This window comes from Trichomycterus rosablanca, chromosome 9, assembly GCF_030014385.1.
Source record: "Trichomycterus rosablanca isolate fTriRos1 chromosome 9, fTriRos1.hap1, whole genome shotgun sequence".
In the NCBI taxonomy this organism is placed as follows: domain Eukaryota; kingdom Metazoa; phylum Chordata; class Actinopteri; order Siluriformes; family Trichomycteridae; genus Trichomycterus; species Trichomycterus rosablanca.
In genome coordinates, this window is record NC_085996.1 from 3,436,970 (window position 1) to 3,452,870 (window position 15,901).

Sequence of the window (15,901 nt, forward strand, 5' to 3'; positions counted from 1 at the left end):
ATAAAAAATGAGCCCTCACTATTAGGGATGTAACGATGCACCACCAGACAGTTAAAAATCCATTCACATGTGTAACGATTCAAATCGGTTTACATGTACAGTATAATGAATCGATATTGACTTTAAGCAGCAGAGGGCGCTGGTGCTATTCACCTCGCCTGGTTGAAGTCACTACAGGGTTGCCAGGTTCAGAATGTATTTATGTGAGGATACTTTCTTTATTTGTATCATTTATGTATTTATTTAATGTGGGGTTTGTTTTAAAATTTCATTTCAGCTTTTTTACACAAAAAGGGAAACGTGCAGCATTGTTTTGCATAGTTTGCACCTACCTCAGAAATAAAAGGACTTTCATTATTTAGATAAATAAAAGATAAGCACAAATGCAGTATTTTTTATTTTTTTTTAAAGAGAATAATAAAAGGAAAATTTGTCTTCAATTTAATTTTGTTTAAAACAATCTGGAAAAATTCGTATCGTGAATCGCATCGTGGGTAGTGTATCGTTACATCCCTACTCATTATTGCTGATTATTTGCAGCCTATAAAGTGGATTTTTTTTATTTCAGGTGACTGGGATCACTGGAGTAAATACGTCGTGCAGTACGTCTACCCCACAGACTCGGCACCAGACTACACGTCCATTCTCGTTCCCAACGTGGACAACACCAGAACGAGCTTCCTGATTGAGGCCATCGCAAAACAGCGCAAGGTCGTCACATATCTAACTGCTGGAACACACGTGGACTGTGTGTCTCTGACCCTTGATTAGAAATTTTGTGTGTGTGTGTGTTGTGCTTAGGCTGTTCTCCTCACCGGTGAACAGGGGACTGCCAAGACGGTCATGATTAAGGCCTACACGAAGAAATACAACCCTGAGATGGATCTGTTCAAATCCATGAACTTCTCCTCCGCCACGGAGCCGATCATGTTCCAGGTGAAGGAAAGGAAGGAGATGCAGTAAAACTCACCATTACCGATGACTGATTCTGATTAACGCCGTTCTGATTACAGCGGGCAGTAGAGAGTTACATAGAGAAGCGGCTGGGCAGCACATACGGACCCCCCGGCAGACGGAGACTGACCGTTTTTATTGATGACATCAACATGCCTGTCGTCAATGAATGGGGAGATCAGGTCGGAAAATTAAACATCGATACAAATATACACCGATCAGCCATAACATTAAAACCACCTCACTGTCCATTTTATCAGCTCCACTGACCACATAGAAGCACTTTGTTTTTAACCTGCTTTCACCCTGTTTTACAATGGTCAGGACCCCCACAGAGCAGCTATTATTTAGGTGGTGGATCATTCTCAGCACTGCAGTGACACTGACATGGTGGTGGTGTGTTAGTGTGTGTTGTGCTGGTATGAGTGGATCAGACACAGCAGCACTGCTGGAGTTTTTAAACACCGTGTCCACTCACTGTCCACTCTATCAGACACTCCTACCTAGTCGGTCCACCTTGTAGATGTAAAGTCAGAGACGATCGCTCATCTATTGCTGCTGTTTGAGTCGCTCATCTTCTAGACCTTCATCAGCGGTCACAGGACGCCGCCCACGGGGCGCTCTTGGCTGGATATTTTTGGTTGGTGGACGATTCTCAGTCCAGCAGTGACAGTGAGGTGTTTTAAAACTCCAGCAGCGCCGCTGTGTCTGATCCACTCATACCTGCACACCACCACCATGTCAGTGTCACCATGAGAATCATCCACCACCTAAATAATACCTGCTCTGTGGGGGTCCTGACAAAGCATGTAGACAAACAGATGGACTACAGTCAGTAATTGTAGAACTGCAAAGTGCTTCTATATGGTAAGTGGAGCTGATAAAATGGACAGAGTGTAGAAACAAGGAGGTGGTTGGAGTTAAAGTCCAGTTTAATTGTTGTTTGTCCAGTAATGGTGATAAGAAGTGGAGGCCACACAGTCTATAAATAATCTGTAATATTTCATGTTTTTTTTCTGTAGATCACAAATGAAATAGTGCGTCAGACGATGGAGATGTCGGGCATGTACAGTCTGGATAAACCCGGTGATTTCACCACCATAACAGACGTTCAGATGATGGCCGCCATGATCCATCCCGGCGGTGGCAGGAACGATATTCCTCAGAGACTGAAGAGACAGTTCACAGTGTTTAACTGCACGCTTCCGGCCAACTCCTCCATCGACATGATCTTCGGTAATAATCACGTCGGTACTGCGCTCGGTCAGGAGTGAAATATGATGGGGTAACTGGATACGACTAGATTGGGAGGAACACTGGGGCAAAATGTGGGGATGTTTTGGTGTTTTTAGCTGCTTTACACTGATTGCTGATGTAACCGAGCGTCTTTAATGTTTACTGAGTCTATAAAGAAAGAAATCAACTGAACACAGACAAACTATTTAGAGCAGAAAACTTTACTGGTTTGTTCTTTTTGAGGTGCAGCACAGAGACGATCACGTGTGTAGAGAAACACACTTTTACATTCATTATGGATCCACAAAGGGACAAAATGCACTTAATACGTAAAACACACATCAAACACGGTCAGGTAGTGAAGTCTCGTAGGTTAATGTAATTACTGTAAGATTGCTAGGATGCCTTATACTGCACATTTCACGATCCGTGCTGTGATTTTCACGGTCTGAATTAGGCAGGACCTTAATTATTCATTATTAGTGGGTTCTGTCTTTCTTTTTCATGCCAAACCTTTGAAGCTGTTTCACAGAGAACTGACCAGTACTTTTCTATTAGGAATTATTGGCTGTGGATATTTCCATCAGTGTCGAGGATTTACACCAGAGATCTCTGACACTGTACAGCGTCTCGTACCCGCTTCCCGGATTCTCTGGCAATGGACCAAGGTAAAATGCATCGTTAGTAAAATGATCACTCCCTGTGAGGTGAAAGAGTCCAAACCTCTCCTGCACTGTGTTACAGGGGAAGATGTTGCCCACTCCATCAAAGTTTCACTACTTCTTCAACCTAAGAGATCTGTCCAGGATTTGGCAGGGCATGCTGAAGATCAGAGCAGAAGAGTGTGAGACAGTCGCCACCCTCCTGTCCTTGTTCAAGTGTGAATGCACTCGAGTCATCGCAGACCGGTAAGGTGTCTGTCTGGCTGTCTGTCTTTCTGTCTGTCTATCTATCTCTCTCTATCTATCTATCTATCTATTTGTCTATCTGTCCGTCCGTCTATCTATCTCTCTCTGTCTGTCTGTCTACCTGTCTGTCTATCTATCTGTCCGTCCGTCCGTCTATCTATCTCTCTCTGTCTGTCTATCTCTCTGTCTATCTATCTATCTATTTGTCTATCTGTCCGTCCGTCTATCTATCTCTCTCTGTCTGTCTATCTATCTATCTATCTATCTATCTATCTATCTATCTATCTATCTATCTATCTATCTATTTGTCCGTCCGTCTATCTATCTCTCTCTGTCTGTCTGTCTATCTATCTATTTATCTATCTATCTATCTATCTATCTATCTATCTATCTATCTATCTATCTATCTATCTATCTATCTTTCTATTTGTCTGTCTATCTATCTCTCTGTCTGTCTGTCTATCTCTCTGTCTATCTATCTGTCTGTCTGTCTGTCTATCTATCTATCTATCTATCTATCTATCTATCTATCTATCTATCTATCTATCTATCTATCTATCTATCTATCTATCTATCTATCTATTTGTCCGTCCGTCTATCTATCTCTCTCTGTCTGTCTGTCTATCTATCTATTTATCTATCTATCTATCTATCTATCTATCTATCTATCTATCTATCTATCTATCTATCTATCTATCTATCTATCTTTCTATTTGTCTGTCTATCTATCTCTCTGTCTGTCTGTCTATCTCTCTGTCTATCTTTCTATTTGTCTGTCTATCTATCTCTCTGTCTGTCTGTCTATCTCTCTGTCTATCTATCTGTCTGTCTGTCTATCTATCTATCTATCTATCTATCTATCTTTCTATTTGTCTGTCTATCTATCTCTCTGTCTGTCTGTCTATCTCTCTGTCTATCTATCTAGGGTCAATCTATCTGTCTGTCTGTCTGTCTGTCTGTCTGTCTATCTATCTAATGACTAGCTGTGTGTATTCCAGGTTTGTGTGTGAGGAGGATAAGCACTGGTTCGAGAAGTCTATAGCCCAGGTCATTCAGGAACACGTGGATCCTGCTTTGGTGCCACACCTCCACCCCGACCCTTACTTTGTGGACTTCCTGAGAGAGGCTCCAGAGCCTACAGGAGAGGAGGCTGATGACGCCTGTCTCGACGCTCCCAAAATCTATGAACTGGTACGTTTATTTTAAAACATGGTCCTGACCTGGTCTCAGCTGGGCTGTAATGAGAGCTGATTAAATACACCAGCAGCTCCTGCTGTCTGCTCGAGGTTCCTCCAGGACATTGCATGATGCTCCATACACAGTAAAGCACCTGGCCGGTGTCACAGATCAGCCAGGCACATGTGGGAAGGGACGAGGGCTAGTATAAATCTTACACACATCACACTTCTGCTATATTTCCCAGGTGCCGGACTTCCAGTTCCTGTCGGAGAGACTGCGGTTCTATCAGAGCCAGTATAACGAGGCTGTTCGGGGCTCACATCTGGACCTGGTCTTCTTTACTGATGCCATGACCCACCTCATCAAGGTCAGTGTAAAGTTCTGACCACAGCTCAGCCTTTAAACCCAGAGTTTATAAAAACTGCTAGTTTCTCTCGGCCGCAGATCTCCCGCATCATCAGGACCGATGGAGGAAGCGCTCTGCTGGTGGGAGTGGGAGGGTCGGGCAAGCAAAGCCTTTCACGGCTCGCGTCGTACATCGCCGGTTACAGGATATTCCAGATTACACTCACTAGGTGAGACGGCGTAGTTCCCTGGGTTGAGTGATTTGCAGAATATCAGTGATTCTGCACTTTTTACATCTTTATCCTGTATCACTCAGAACCTATAACATCAGCAACCTGATGGATGACCTGAAAGTGCTGTTCAGAACGGCCGGCGCTGAAGGAAAAGGCGTCACGTTCATCTTCACGGACAACGAGATAAAAGACGAGGCCTTCCTAGAGTACCTTAACAATGTTTTGTCATCTGGAGAGGTGAAGCAGCTTCACTAATCACTAATAACTAAGTCCCTACCGATTCACGGACGTGAGAATGGCGCCATGGACCGTGAAATGAGCCGTTCCCCGTGTAATATGTAATTTGCTGTGAAATTTAAAATGTACGGTTTAGCGATTTACCATTTTTTATTCACGTGCAGTACAAATGCATCAAGATTACTGGTTAATCCGCACTGTGAGGCGCCCTAGTGTAACCGAGCGTCTTTAGAGTTTGATGATCACGTGTGTAGAGAAACACACTTTCGATTATGGAATCCACAAAGGGACAAAATGCGCTCATTATCAGCAAACAACATCACAGAAAAGTCTCTTACACTAGCAGTCCTACGGCAATTCAGTTTGCAATGAGTTAGTCAAAATGACCAAGATGTGGAACACGGACAAGAGCTTTAATATTTAAATTAATGACATTTTTAATTAATGACATAAATTAATGAAAGACTGTAAAGACGTCCGTAAAATGAAGCACATTTCCCAGTGAATTTAGTCGAGCCCTAGTAATACGGATCATTTCTGCGGAAGTAAAAACACACTGCACTTGATATTCACTTTCTCATGTTTCTCCTCTAGGTCTCGAACCTTTTTGCTCGTGATGAACTGGACGAGATAACACAGAATCTCATCCCCGTAATGAAAAAGGAGACGCCCCGAGTGCCGCCCACCTTTGATAATCTGTATGAATACTTCATCTCCCGGGCCAAAAAGAACCTCCATGTGGTGCTGTGTTTTTCCCCGGTGAGTCTCACCCCTCTGTTTGATGCTCTTCATTTTATTCTCTCAGAATGTGAGTCAGATTCACTCACAGTAAAAGAGCAGTTACAGAAATCGTTGTAATTTTAAGACTGAAGTGAATTAACACGCTTCATAATGTGGAATATTTTGATCAGGTGGGGGAGAAGTTCCGCTCCCGCTCTCTGAAGTTCCCCGGACTGATATCCGGATGCACCATGGACTGGTTCACCCCGTGGCCGAGTGAAGCCCTGATGGCCGTGTCCCAGTATTTCCTCTCGGACTTCCACATGGTCTGTTCGCCTGAGGTGAAGACTGCGGTGGTCCAGACTATGGCCGTCTATCACGACAGAGTCTCCTCCACCTGCGAGAGCTACTTTGAGAGGTACCGTACTGTACTTAGAGATACAGCCATGTTAGAGAACCTCAGTTTTATAGACACTAAGTCACCCAAACTAGTAAAGAGGGTCAAGACGAGGATCAAACCCAGGTCCTCGGGGCATATTTTGCTGCCTCATCAATCGAATCTCACAGTGATGACGTCTAACATTCATTTAAAGGGAATTTATTTAATGGGTTAAGGGCCTTGTTCAAGGGCCCAACAGTGGCTGCACGACAGAGCCTGGATTTGCATTGACAGTCATTGACTGGTAGCCCAAAGCTCTATCCACTAGGCTCCCACTGTCCCTTGTACCTTATATCAAGGGTTTAACCTATGCTGTTATCTTTTAACTTAACGGGCACAAATTCCCACAGGCATACTGTAATATCAGAGTCATTTGAAGCGCTTTATTAGAGAATCGGCTATTGTTCTAGCTAAACAGCTCATTGTCAGGTGTCCAGATACCTTTGGTCATACCAATTCCACTTATACCAAAAGGTATTCATGTATAATCGAGCTGAATTCATGAAATCTGTCCCTTTCTTTTGCTACAGATCAGGTTTTGTGGTCCAAAGTCTGGAATCAACCTTTCTGTTCCTCTTTCTTTTTATTCAGATTCAGACGAAGGGCCCACGTCACCCCGAAATCCTACCTGTCCTTCATCAATGGATACAAAACCCTCTATACAGAGAAGCACACCCACATCAACACTCTTGTTGAGCGCATGAATGTCGGTAGGGACAAGGCCAGTACATTTGTAATGTGTTTTGTGTGTGTACGAGTGTGTTTGAGTGATCAAGCCCTGCTCGTTTCCCAGGTCTAGCCAAGCTAATGGAAGCCAGCGAATCCGTCGCGCAGCTGTCCAGAGACCTGGTGGTGAAGGAGCAGGAGCTGGCGTTGGCCTCGGCCCGAGCCGACAAGGTACATCATTCGATCAGAACTGAGCAGAGCGTTTTCACTTTGCTAGATCGATCGTGAGCTCATGGACTTGGTCGTGCAGGTCCTCAAGGAGGTGACTGTGAGCGCCGAGGCCGCCTCTGTGGTCAAAAACGAGGTGCAGGTGGTGAAGGATAAAGCGCTGAAGATCGTGGAGGAAATCGAGAAGGAAAAAGGTGTGGCAGAGCTGAAGCTGCAGGCGGCTGAACCTGCACTCATGAAAGCTGAGGCGGCTTTAAACGTGAGTTCCAAAAACTGATGTAGCAGCTCAAAAGTATTTGGACACCTGACCATGGGCTTGTCAGACCTCCCATTTTAAAAACACACAGTGGCGTCTGATCTATTCAGCTAGAACGACAGCGGCTTTTCTAATAAAGCCTCTTTAAATGACTTTGAAATACAGAATGCCTGTGGGAATTTGTGCCCGTTCAGTCGAAAGATGACAGCGTTTGTATGGCTCGGCACATGAATTCGATAATTAAAAGAAGTGTCCAAATACTTTTGTACTATATATACAAACCTGAAGAAGTGAGATCCAAGAGTTACCTCTCTTTAAATTTTAATGACAGAAGAAACCTAAAATAGAAATAAGCAGGAAACGCTTATAGGTGCTTATAAAACGATTTCTGAAGCACAATGCTAAGTGAGACCCAACCTGCCACGCCCACACAGGCCGACAGAAAGCGTAGTTCTCTCTGAACTAAACTTCAAAGCATTTTCTGCGCCTCATTAAAGGTTCCTCACTACCTGAGAAGCACCGTCTAACAGCGTACCTCTGACTGACTGGCTTTGCCCTCTGAATTATTTGCTAGATCTCCTGCTAGCGCTCTCTAACTTTTGTCATTAACTCAGTTGATACAGGGTAGAGTCGTTCTGGGTCTTTGATTCTGTTTTATGAGTTGACTTGTTCGGTTCCCTGCCGAGTGTGTGTGGTTCTGTTTGTGTGGCCTGTCCTTTCTACCCTTGTCCTGTCCTGTTCACTGGAACGACTGTAGGATCTGAAACCACTATATCCTAGATTTGTAAATCGTTTTTGACCTCGTGTCTTTAACAGACCATCAAACCGGCCGATATCGCAACAGTGAGGAAACTGTCCAAGCCACCACATTTAATCATGAGAATTATGGACTGCTGTCTGCTTCTCTTCCGCAAGAAGCTGGACCCCGTCGTCATGGATCCAGAGAGGCACTGCCTTAAGCCCTCCTGGAGCGAAGCCATGAAGGTAAAATCCCTGAAACACCGTGCAGGACCTCACGAGATCTGATGGTTCTAATGAGACTAATGATACGAGTCTCCTCTCTTCACCCCTAAGCTGATGAGCGGCGGCGGCTTCCTGACGTCACTGCAGCAGTTTCCTAAGGACACGATAACCGAAGAGACGATGGAGCTGCTGGAGCCGTACTTCCAGATGGAGGATTACACGCTGGAGAACGCCAGTAAAGTGTGCGGAAACGTGGCGGGTCTGCTGTCCTGGACACAGGCTATGGCCACCTTCTTCAGCATCAACAAGGAGGTGCTGCCACTGAAGGTAAAACACGAGAGCCGGACCCACAGAAATCACTTCAAAATACATACGGTGGTTTATTAATCATGGATATATACAATCTATACGATTAAAAACTCAAAGATTAAAGGCTTTTCTTACAGGTCTCACTTTTGTGTGTTGTGTGATTATAAATATGGACATGCTGAGGCAGCAAGACTAAAATCACTGCCAGTCATTAGACTCCTAAATTGTGAGCTGGAGTGGTGCAGGGGGTTTGATTTTGGGCTACGATCGCAAATTTAATTTTCATTAACCTCGAGACAGGAATACCCTGAACTCGGTGCCAGTCCATTGCAGAGCAGGGTGCCAGTCCCAGATCTCAGCTGTGATGGGCGAGCGTAATATACGATACCCCTGCACCTAAATGTAACGTGTGATGTTCACTTCTGGTTCATCAGCGGCAAAAGCACATTCGTTACCAGCATCCCAACACACACACACACACACAAGACTCTTCTCTAACTTTATTAGTAACACTGGCATATCCTGCCTTCTTCCTACCCAGGCTAATCTCAGCGTTCAGGAGAACAGGCTAACGGCAGCTAATAAGGAACTGGCTAACGCTCAGGCCCAGCTGGATGAAAAGCAGGCAGAGCTGGACATGGTGCTGGCCAAATTCGAAGCAGCCATGAAGGAGAAGCAGGTACGTCCTCTTCTACTGGTGACTGGTGCATCATACATCAGTTTTAACTGTAGATACTGGGATTTTCATCTCAACAGATCAAGCACTCAGTGTGTGTATGTGTGTGTGTGTGTGTGTGTGTGTGTGTGAGCGCTTCCTACCTAATCAGTCCATCTACCTGCACTAAAATTCACTGTAGCCAATCAGACTGCAGTTACCACCTTAAATTTCCAGTCACCAGTCAGACTCCACTTCAGACACTCAACGTCAGTCGGTTCTGGGCGTGGCGTTGAGTTTTAAAGACGTTGAGTTTCGAGGTATTTTCCCCCATAAGGATGTTTGGGGAACCTGTTAATGCGTCCATGGTCCCGGTGAGCTGCAGATATTTTAGTCTCATGTAAAATAATGAGGTTGTTTTTGACTCTTAAACACTGAAAATAACACAAATATAATATAAACACACTGAAATACAATTACTAACTGTTAAAAATGCAATAAAAGCTGCACTTTAGCTTTACTTTATTGTTTTGTTATGCTTTTTAATGAGTGGAGAGAACTTATGAGCAGTAATAATGAAGAGAGGTTTAGTGTTTTTATGTTGTTCTTTTAATACATTAAGTTAAGAGTTTTAGACTCTGGGAGAAGCTGATTCTGATTCTCACCATTTCTCAGAAGCTGGAGCTGTAACACAAAGTGAAACAGGAAGGAGAATCATGTGGAGCTGTAACCCTGGATCTGACGCTTATTCCACACTAATGCAGATTCAGCTCATGTTCACATGACATCTTACCACACCGCTCAAGCCAAGCGCTGATCAAAGCACACGTTGAGTTTGAGGGAAACGTTGAGTTTAAGGGTACAAATTTCTCAAAGAAGGCCGTCGAGTTTCAGATTTTGAGTTTAGGGGACGTACAGTTACAAGGTACCACAGTACTAACATTAGCTGTTGATCCAAGTCCACATTCCCTAATACCCGGGGCCCAATCAGAGCATTTCGTGGCCTTTTTATTTCACAAATCACTGTGTGTGTAAACGTGCATCTAATGCTTACGAGACACTGGAATAACGTTAACTGTTTTCAGGATCTGCTGAACGACGCCGAATCGTGCAGAAATAAAATGCAGACGGCCTCCGCTCTGATCGACGGGCTGAGCGGGGAGAAAGTGCGCTGGACCGAGCAGAGCAGAGAGTTCACCTCACAGATCAGCAGGCAGGTTTCTCTCAGTCTCTCCACGGCTCCTGGGGTCGAACCGAGGTTCACGTGTCTGTCTCTGCTCTGCTCTCAGGCTGGTTGGAGACGTCCTGCAGCTGACCGGCTTCCTGTCCTACTGTGGTCCGTTCAACCAACAGTTCCGTAACATGCTGCTGAAGGAGATCTGGGAGGCCGAGCTCACGAAGAAGAACATTCCCTTCACTGAAAACCTGAACCTGATCTCCATGCTGGTGGACCAGCCCACAGTAGGATTTTATTTAACATCCTGGTCTTAATACCACCTACATGATGTGGGATTTAGTCCTAGATACTCAGTTCTGGTTACAGTGCTGGTACTGGTGCTTTATCTAAAGCGACTTAGAGTAGAGTGACAGTACAGTCTCAGCAATTAAGGGTTAAGGGCCTTGCTAAAGGGCCCAACAGCAGCAATCTGGCAAAGGTGGGGCTTGAACCAGCAAGCTTATGATTGGATGAATCCAAAACAAAACAGTAAATGTTCTGAGTGTAAAGAGAAGCCCTGATTAATCAGTAGTCAGTACTGATGCCTGATGAGAGTGGGATCAGTGAAGGCTGTTGATGGAATGTTGATGGAAGACCCTCACAGGTGGTATCTTCTCCCCCCTCGTTCAGATCAGCGAGTGGAATCTGCAGGGCCTTCCGGGTGATGACCTGTCGGTGCAGAACGGCATCATTGTCACCAAAGCTACCCGCTTCCCCCTCCTCATCGACCCCCAGACTCAGGGCAAGGCTTGGATCAAGAAGAAGGAGAAAGCCAACGAGCTCCAGGTCAGATCCGTGGCTCAGGCTAGCTAACGTCAGCACTAGGTACACGACATGATGCTAACGAACGCTCCGTATCGTTCCAAGGTCACGTCTCTGAATCACAAGTACTTCCGCACCCATCTGGAGGACAGCCTGTCCCTGGGTCGCCCTCTGCTCATCGAGGATGTACCCGAGGAGCTGGACCCAGCGCTGGATAACGTGCTGGAGAAGAACTTCATCAAGTCTGGATCCTCCTACAAGGTGAGCGTTACATTTACATTTCCGGAATTTAGCAAAAGCGACTTACAGTCTGAGCAATTGAGGGTTTAGGGCCTTGCTTAAGGGCCAAACAGTGGCAGTGGTAGGGTTTGAACCAGCGACCTTCTGCTTACTAGTCCAGTACCTTAACCACTTGGCTACAACCGCCCTACATGTCAATCATTTCTATCACATTTCATCCAAAGGCCCTTACAATTATGACTGAATACAGTTTGAGCATTTAAGGATTAAGGGCCTTGCTTAGGGGCCCAACAGTGGCAGCCTGGTGATGATGGGGCTTAAACAGACAACCGTATGATTACTAGTCCAGTACCTTAATCACTGAACTACCACTGCCCATGCATGTAAATAAATAAACAATGAATGGATTAATCACAGGGCAGATGTAGGTGGGTACCAGAGCTTTTACATCAGGACGTGCCTGCATATCCTGTTCAGTGTTAACCGAAACACTGCGTACGACAGGTTAAAGTCGGAGACAAAGAGATCGACGTGATGGACGGCTTCCAACTCTACATCGCCACCAAGCTGCCCAACCCGTCCTACACGCCCGAGGTCTGTGCCAAAACCTCCATCATCGACTTCACCGTGACCATGAAGGGCCTGGAGAACCAGCTGCTGGGCAGAGTCATCCTGACCGAGAAATACGTACGTCTGCACACGTTTCACGTCATCCCTTACATTCCTTTCAGTGATAAATAATGAGCCGGTCCATCACTGACTGATGTTACACAGGAACTGGAGGCTGAGAGGCTGAATCTGATGCAGGACGTCACGGCCAACAAGAGGAAGATGAAAGAGCTGGAGGATAATTTGCTTTACAAGCTCAGCACCACAAAAGGTGCGTATATAAGACCATACCAAAATAATAATTTAGTATTTAGTCATGAAGTCATGAGTATATTCATGTATTCATCTGTAACAGATCAGGTCTAACAACCGCTACTGTAACGTGGCGGAATGAATTTACCATGTCGGGCTTAGTGGGTAGCACTGTCGCCTCACAGCAAGAAGGTCCTGGGTTTGATCCCCAGGTAGAGCGGTCTGGGTCCTTTCTGTGTGGAGTTTGCATGTTCTCCCCATGCCTGCGTAGGTTTCCACCGGGAGCTCCGGTTTCCTCCCACAGTACAAAGACGTGCAAGTGAGGTGAACTGGAGATACAAAATTGTTCATGACTGTGTTTGATATTAAACCTGTGAACTGATGAATGAAGTGCGTCAAACATGATGTTAAAATCCTCATAAATAAATAAAGAGTCATGTCCTTCTGTGTTGCTATGCTGGCTGACAGAGGGGGCACGGAGGCGCAGATGATTGATGTGTCCAGCTCTCTGCTGGCATGGGAAACCAGCATGGTCTCAGCAATGAAAAGTTAAAAAGTTATTTATTTAATTTACTTTCTTTTCTTAGTTTTTTGGGAGTAAACTAACACGTCAACCAAGGAGTAGATCTGGCCCAAACAAGAAATACAGCTTATTTTTACCCAAGTATTTAGACTCAAAGTAAACTCAGACAAATGGTTGAGCAGACCATTAAAGGGTTAATAATGTGCTGACTGGACACAACTGTGATTCTTACAAATATCACAATTACCGGTTGAACTTGAGTAAACTTACTGGTCCATGTAGCACAAGGTCACCGTAAGTTATTTGAGTAAGTAATAAAGAAACTTTTAGAGGTCTTGTAAATGAAAATAGACTTGTTGTTTAGTCCACCCCCGTCTCTGTCTGTTCAGGCTCTCTGGTCGACGACGAGTCCATGATCGGGATCTTGAGAGTCACTAAGGAAACAGCAGCGGAGGTGAGCGAGAAGCTCAACGTGGCCACCGAGACGGAGACGAAGATCCTCGCCGCTCAGGAGGAGTACCGTCCCGCGGCGTCCCGCGGCAGCATCCTCTACTTCCTCATCACAGAGATGAGCATGGTCAACGTCATGTACCAGACCTCGCTCGCCCAGTTCCTCAGGATCTTCGACCTCTCCATGTCGAGGTGCCGTTAACCCCGCACCTCCATCTGTAACCACTTTATTATGAGTGCGTATTTTAATTATGAGTGAATCTTTTCCAGGTCAGAAAAAACCCCCCTGACCCAGAAGCGCATCGCTAACATCATCGACTGTCTGACGTACGAGGTGTTCAGATACACGGTCCGAGGCCTGTACGAGAATCACAAGTTCATCTTCACTCTGCTGCTGGCTCTCAAGATCGATCTGCAGAAGGGCAACATCAAGCACAGCGAGTTCCAGATTCTTATTAAAGGTGCCACCTGAGACAGAAAGCTACAGCACACGAGGGAATATTTATCCCTCTGTCTCTTTAACTTTCTAATTTAATGCCCTAAACTCATTTTTAACTCGCACAGGGCAAATTAACACTGTAAACACGGTAAAAACAACACAAAGCAGGCGATGCTGTCCTGACAGGATATAAAAGGAGCATTGATGAGTTCTTATAGAAGATTGTATGCAGTAGTAGACCTAGAGCTGAACTCTTTTGGAAGTAACATGTTTTCATTGCTGTAATGTTTAAACCTGACGATACTGTGACGGTATTGTAGGACCATTCCGCCGAATCGGTGCCATTTCTGTCCCCAGGAATCTTTAAAATGCATTTATATATTTATTTATTTATATTTATATATATATATATATAATATATATACTGTATATGCATTGTCTCCCTTTTTCTCCCAACTTTAAGTGCGAGAACGAAGCCAACCCACGCCCCCTCCGACACGTGGGCAGCAGCCGTATGCATCTCATCACCTACACTTTGACGAGTGCAGTGCGGATCAGCACTGTGTACGGAGAGACACACCCTGATCAGCGCACTCTCTCCCAGTCTCTGTGCAGGTGCCATCAATCAGTCAGCAGAGGTCGTAGTTGCATCAGTTATGAGAGAGTCCCTATCCGGGTTAATATCCCACCCCTATATGAACAACAGGCCAATCGTTGTCCATGTGGCTGCTCAGCCCAGCCGGCAGGCAGAGCCGAGACTCGATACGATGTATGTGAGATCCCAGCTCTGGTGTCCTAGCGCGTGTTTTTACCGCTGCGCCACCTGAGCGGCCTTAAAATGCATTTTTAATTAAGCAAAATATCCTGCACATTGATTTAATAACGAGTTCGGGAGATATAATTTAAAACGTTCATTAAAACTCCCTACAACACTGAAAAAGTAGTATTTCTTCATGTCCCCACTTTGACACGACAGCTTACAGTGAAATATAAGGATTAATGGTTGTGGATCCCTCTGATGTTTGGAGCCAGGTTCAGTTTATCAGAGCAGAACTGAGAACATTTCACAGTGATTGTTTATCTGAATTTTGTTTCACTCTCTCTGTTTAAAGGTGGTGCCGCCCTGGATCTCAAAGCTTGTCCTCGTAAACCCTTCCGCTGGATTCTGGACATGACATGGCTGAACCTGGTTGAGCTGAGCAAACTGCCCCAGTTCACCAACATCATGAGCCAGGTCAGTAACATCCTGTAAAATGTGCTTTATAATATAATAACTTCTAATGGCAAATTCACCAAAAAATGTGCAGATAGAAAAATGATTTAAACAAATATGAACACTTGTTTGAAAGCTGTGGTCAGAGCTCAGGGTCAGTCATTGTACCAAGAGATTTAAGGGCCCTACTAAAGGGATTTAAACTCACAGCCTTCCAGTTGATACCCAAAGCTTGCTTTTTACTCTGACACACTGTAGCCTATGAATAATGATGATTACACATTTGTGTTGAGTTTTATTGGCATACAGTTAATAAATAGTATTATTATATTGATGTTTATGCACACGTTCCTGTTCATACACAAAGGTGTCCCGGAATGAAAAGGGCTGGAAGGCGTGGTTCGATATGGACGCACCAGAGGACGCAGTGATTCCCGATGGTTATAATGATTCACTGGAGATCTTCCACAAATTACTGCTTATCAGGTACAATATCAGTCGTCTAAGGGTACGATTCTTCTCCCTCTGGCTGCTGCAAATTAATTTGATGCCAAAAGTTTTACATCAAGAGTTACATCAACTCAAGACATCATCAAAAAGCATCATCAGCCGTGCAATCATTGTAAAATTTAGCAGAATGCACCTCATTTTACTTGGAAGATGGGTCTGGGTCTGGATCAGGTCTGATTCTGTGTTTTAAGTAAATGGGCTCATTCAGATACATGAGCTCTGATTTGCTCATGATGGTTAATGCCATTACTCCAAACCAGAGAAAAGTTCAGCTCTCCTTACTCCTGATATTAATAATGTATTTATTTTTATGACTTCAGATGGGGTGACCTTAAAGATGCTGTAGATCTTAAATCTAA

General features: G+C 44.7%; 1 protein-coding gene across 1 annotated transcript in view; it reads left to right on the forward strand.

Annotated features, from left to right (window-relative positions):
- The window catches only part of LOC134320409 (dynein axonemal heavy chain 8-like), a 58,977-nt gene that overhangs the window by 36,776 nt on the left and 6,300 nt on the right, over nt 1-15,901 (forward strand). The window contains exons 55-82 of the mRNA XM_063001778.1: nt 569-711; nt 802-936; nt 1,014-1,136; nt 1,977-2,190; nt 2,749-2,858; nt 2,935-3,098; nt 4,097-4,289; nt 4,522-4,644; nt 4,722-4,852; nt 4,939-5,092; nt 5,687-5,851; nt 6,004-6,230; nt 6,843-6,961; nt 7,045-7,148; nt 7,228-7,404; nt 8,218-8,385; nt 8,476-8,691; nt 9,215-9,352; nt 10,414-10,541; nt 10,618-10,789; nt 11,175-11,330; nt 11,412-11,567; nt 12,051-12,233; nt 12,321-12,426; nt 13,320-13,572; nt 13,651-13,841; nt 14,932-15,053; nt 15,400-15,518. Of these exons, the coding sequence (XP_062857848.1) occupies nt 569-711; nt 802-936; nt 1,014-1,136; nt 1,977-2,190; nt 2,749-2,858; nt 2,935-3,098; nt 4,097-4,289; nt 4,522-4,644; nt 4,722-4,852; nt 4,939-5,092; nt 5,687-5,851; nt 6,004-6,230; nt 6,843-6,961; nt 7,045-7,148; nt 7,228-7,404; nt 8,218-8,385; nt 8,476-8,691; nt 9,215-9,352; nt 10,414-10,541; nt 10,618-10,789; nt 11,175-11,330; nt 11,412-11,567; nt 12,051-12,233; nt 12,321-12,426; nt 13,320-13,572; nt 13,651-13,841; nt 14,932-15,053; nt 15,400-15,518 (4,390 nt within the window). The remainder of the gene's footprint in view (nt 1-568; nt 712-801; nt 937-1,013; nt 1,137-1,976; nt 2,191-2,748; nt 2,859-2,934; nt 3,099-4,096; nt 4,290-4,521; nt 4,645-4,721; nt 4,853-4,938; nt 5,093-5,686; nt 5,852-6,003; nt 6,231-6,842; nt 6,962-7,044; nt 7,149-7,227; nt 7,405-8,217; nt 8,386-8,475; nt 8,692-9,214; nt 9,353-10,413; nt 10,542-10,617; nt 10,790-11,174; nt 11,331-11,411; nt 11,568-12,050; nt 12,234-12,320; nt 12,427-13,319; nt 13,573-13,650; nt 13,842-14,931; nt 15,054-15,399; nt 15,519-15,901) is intronic.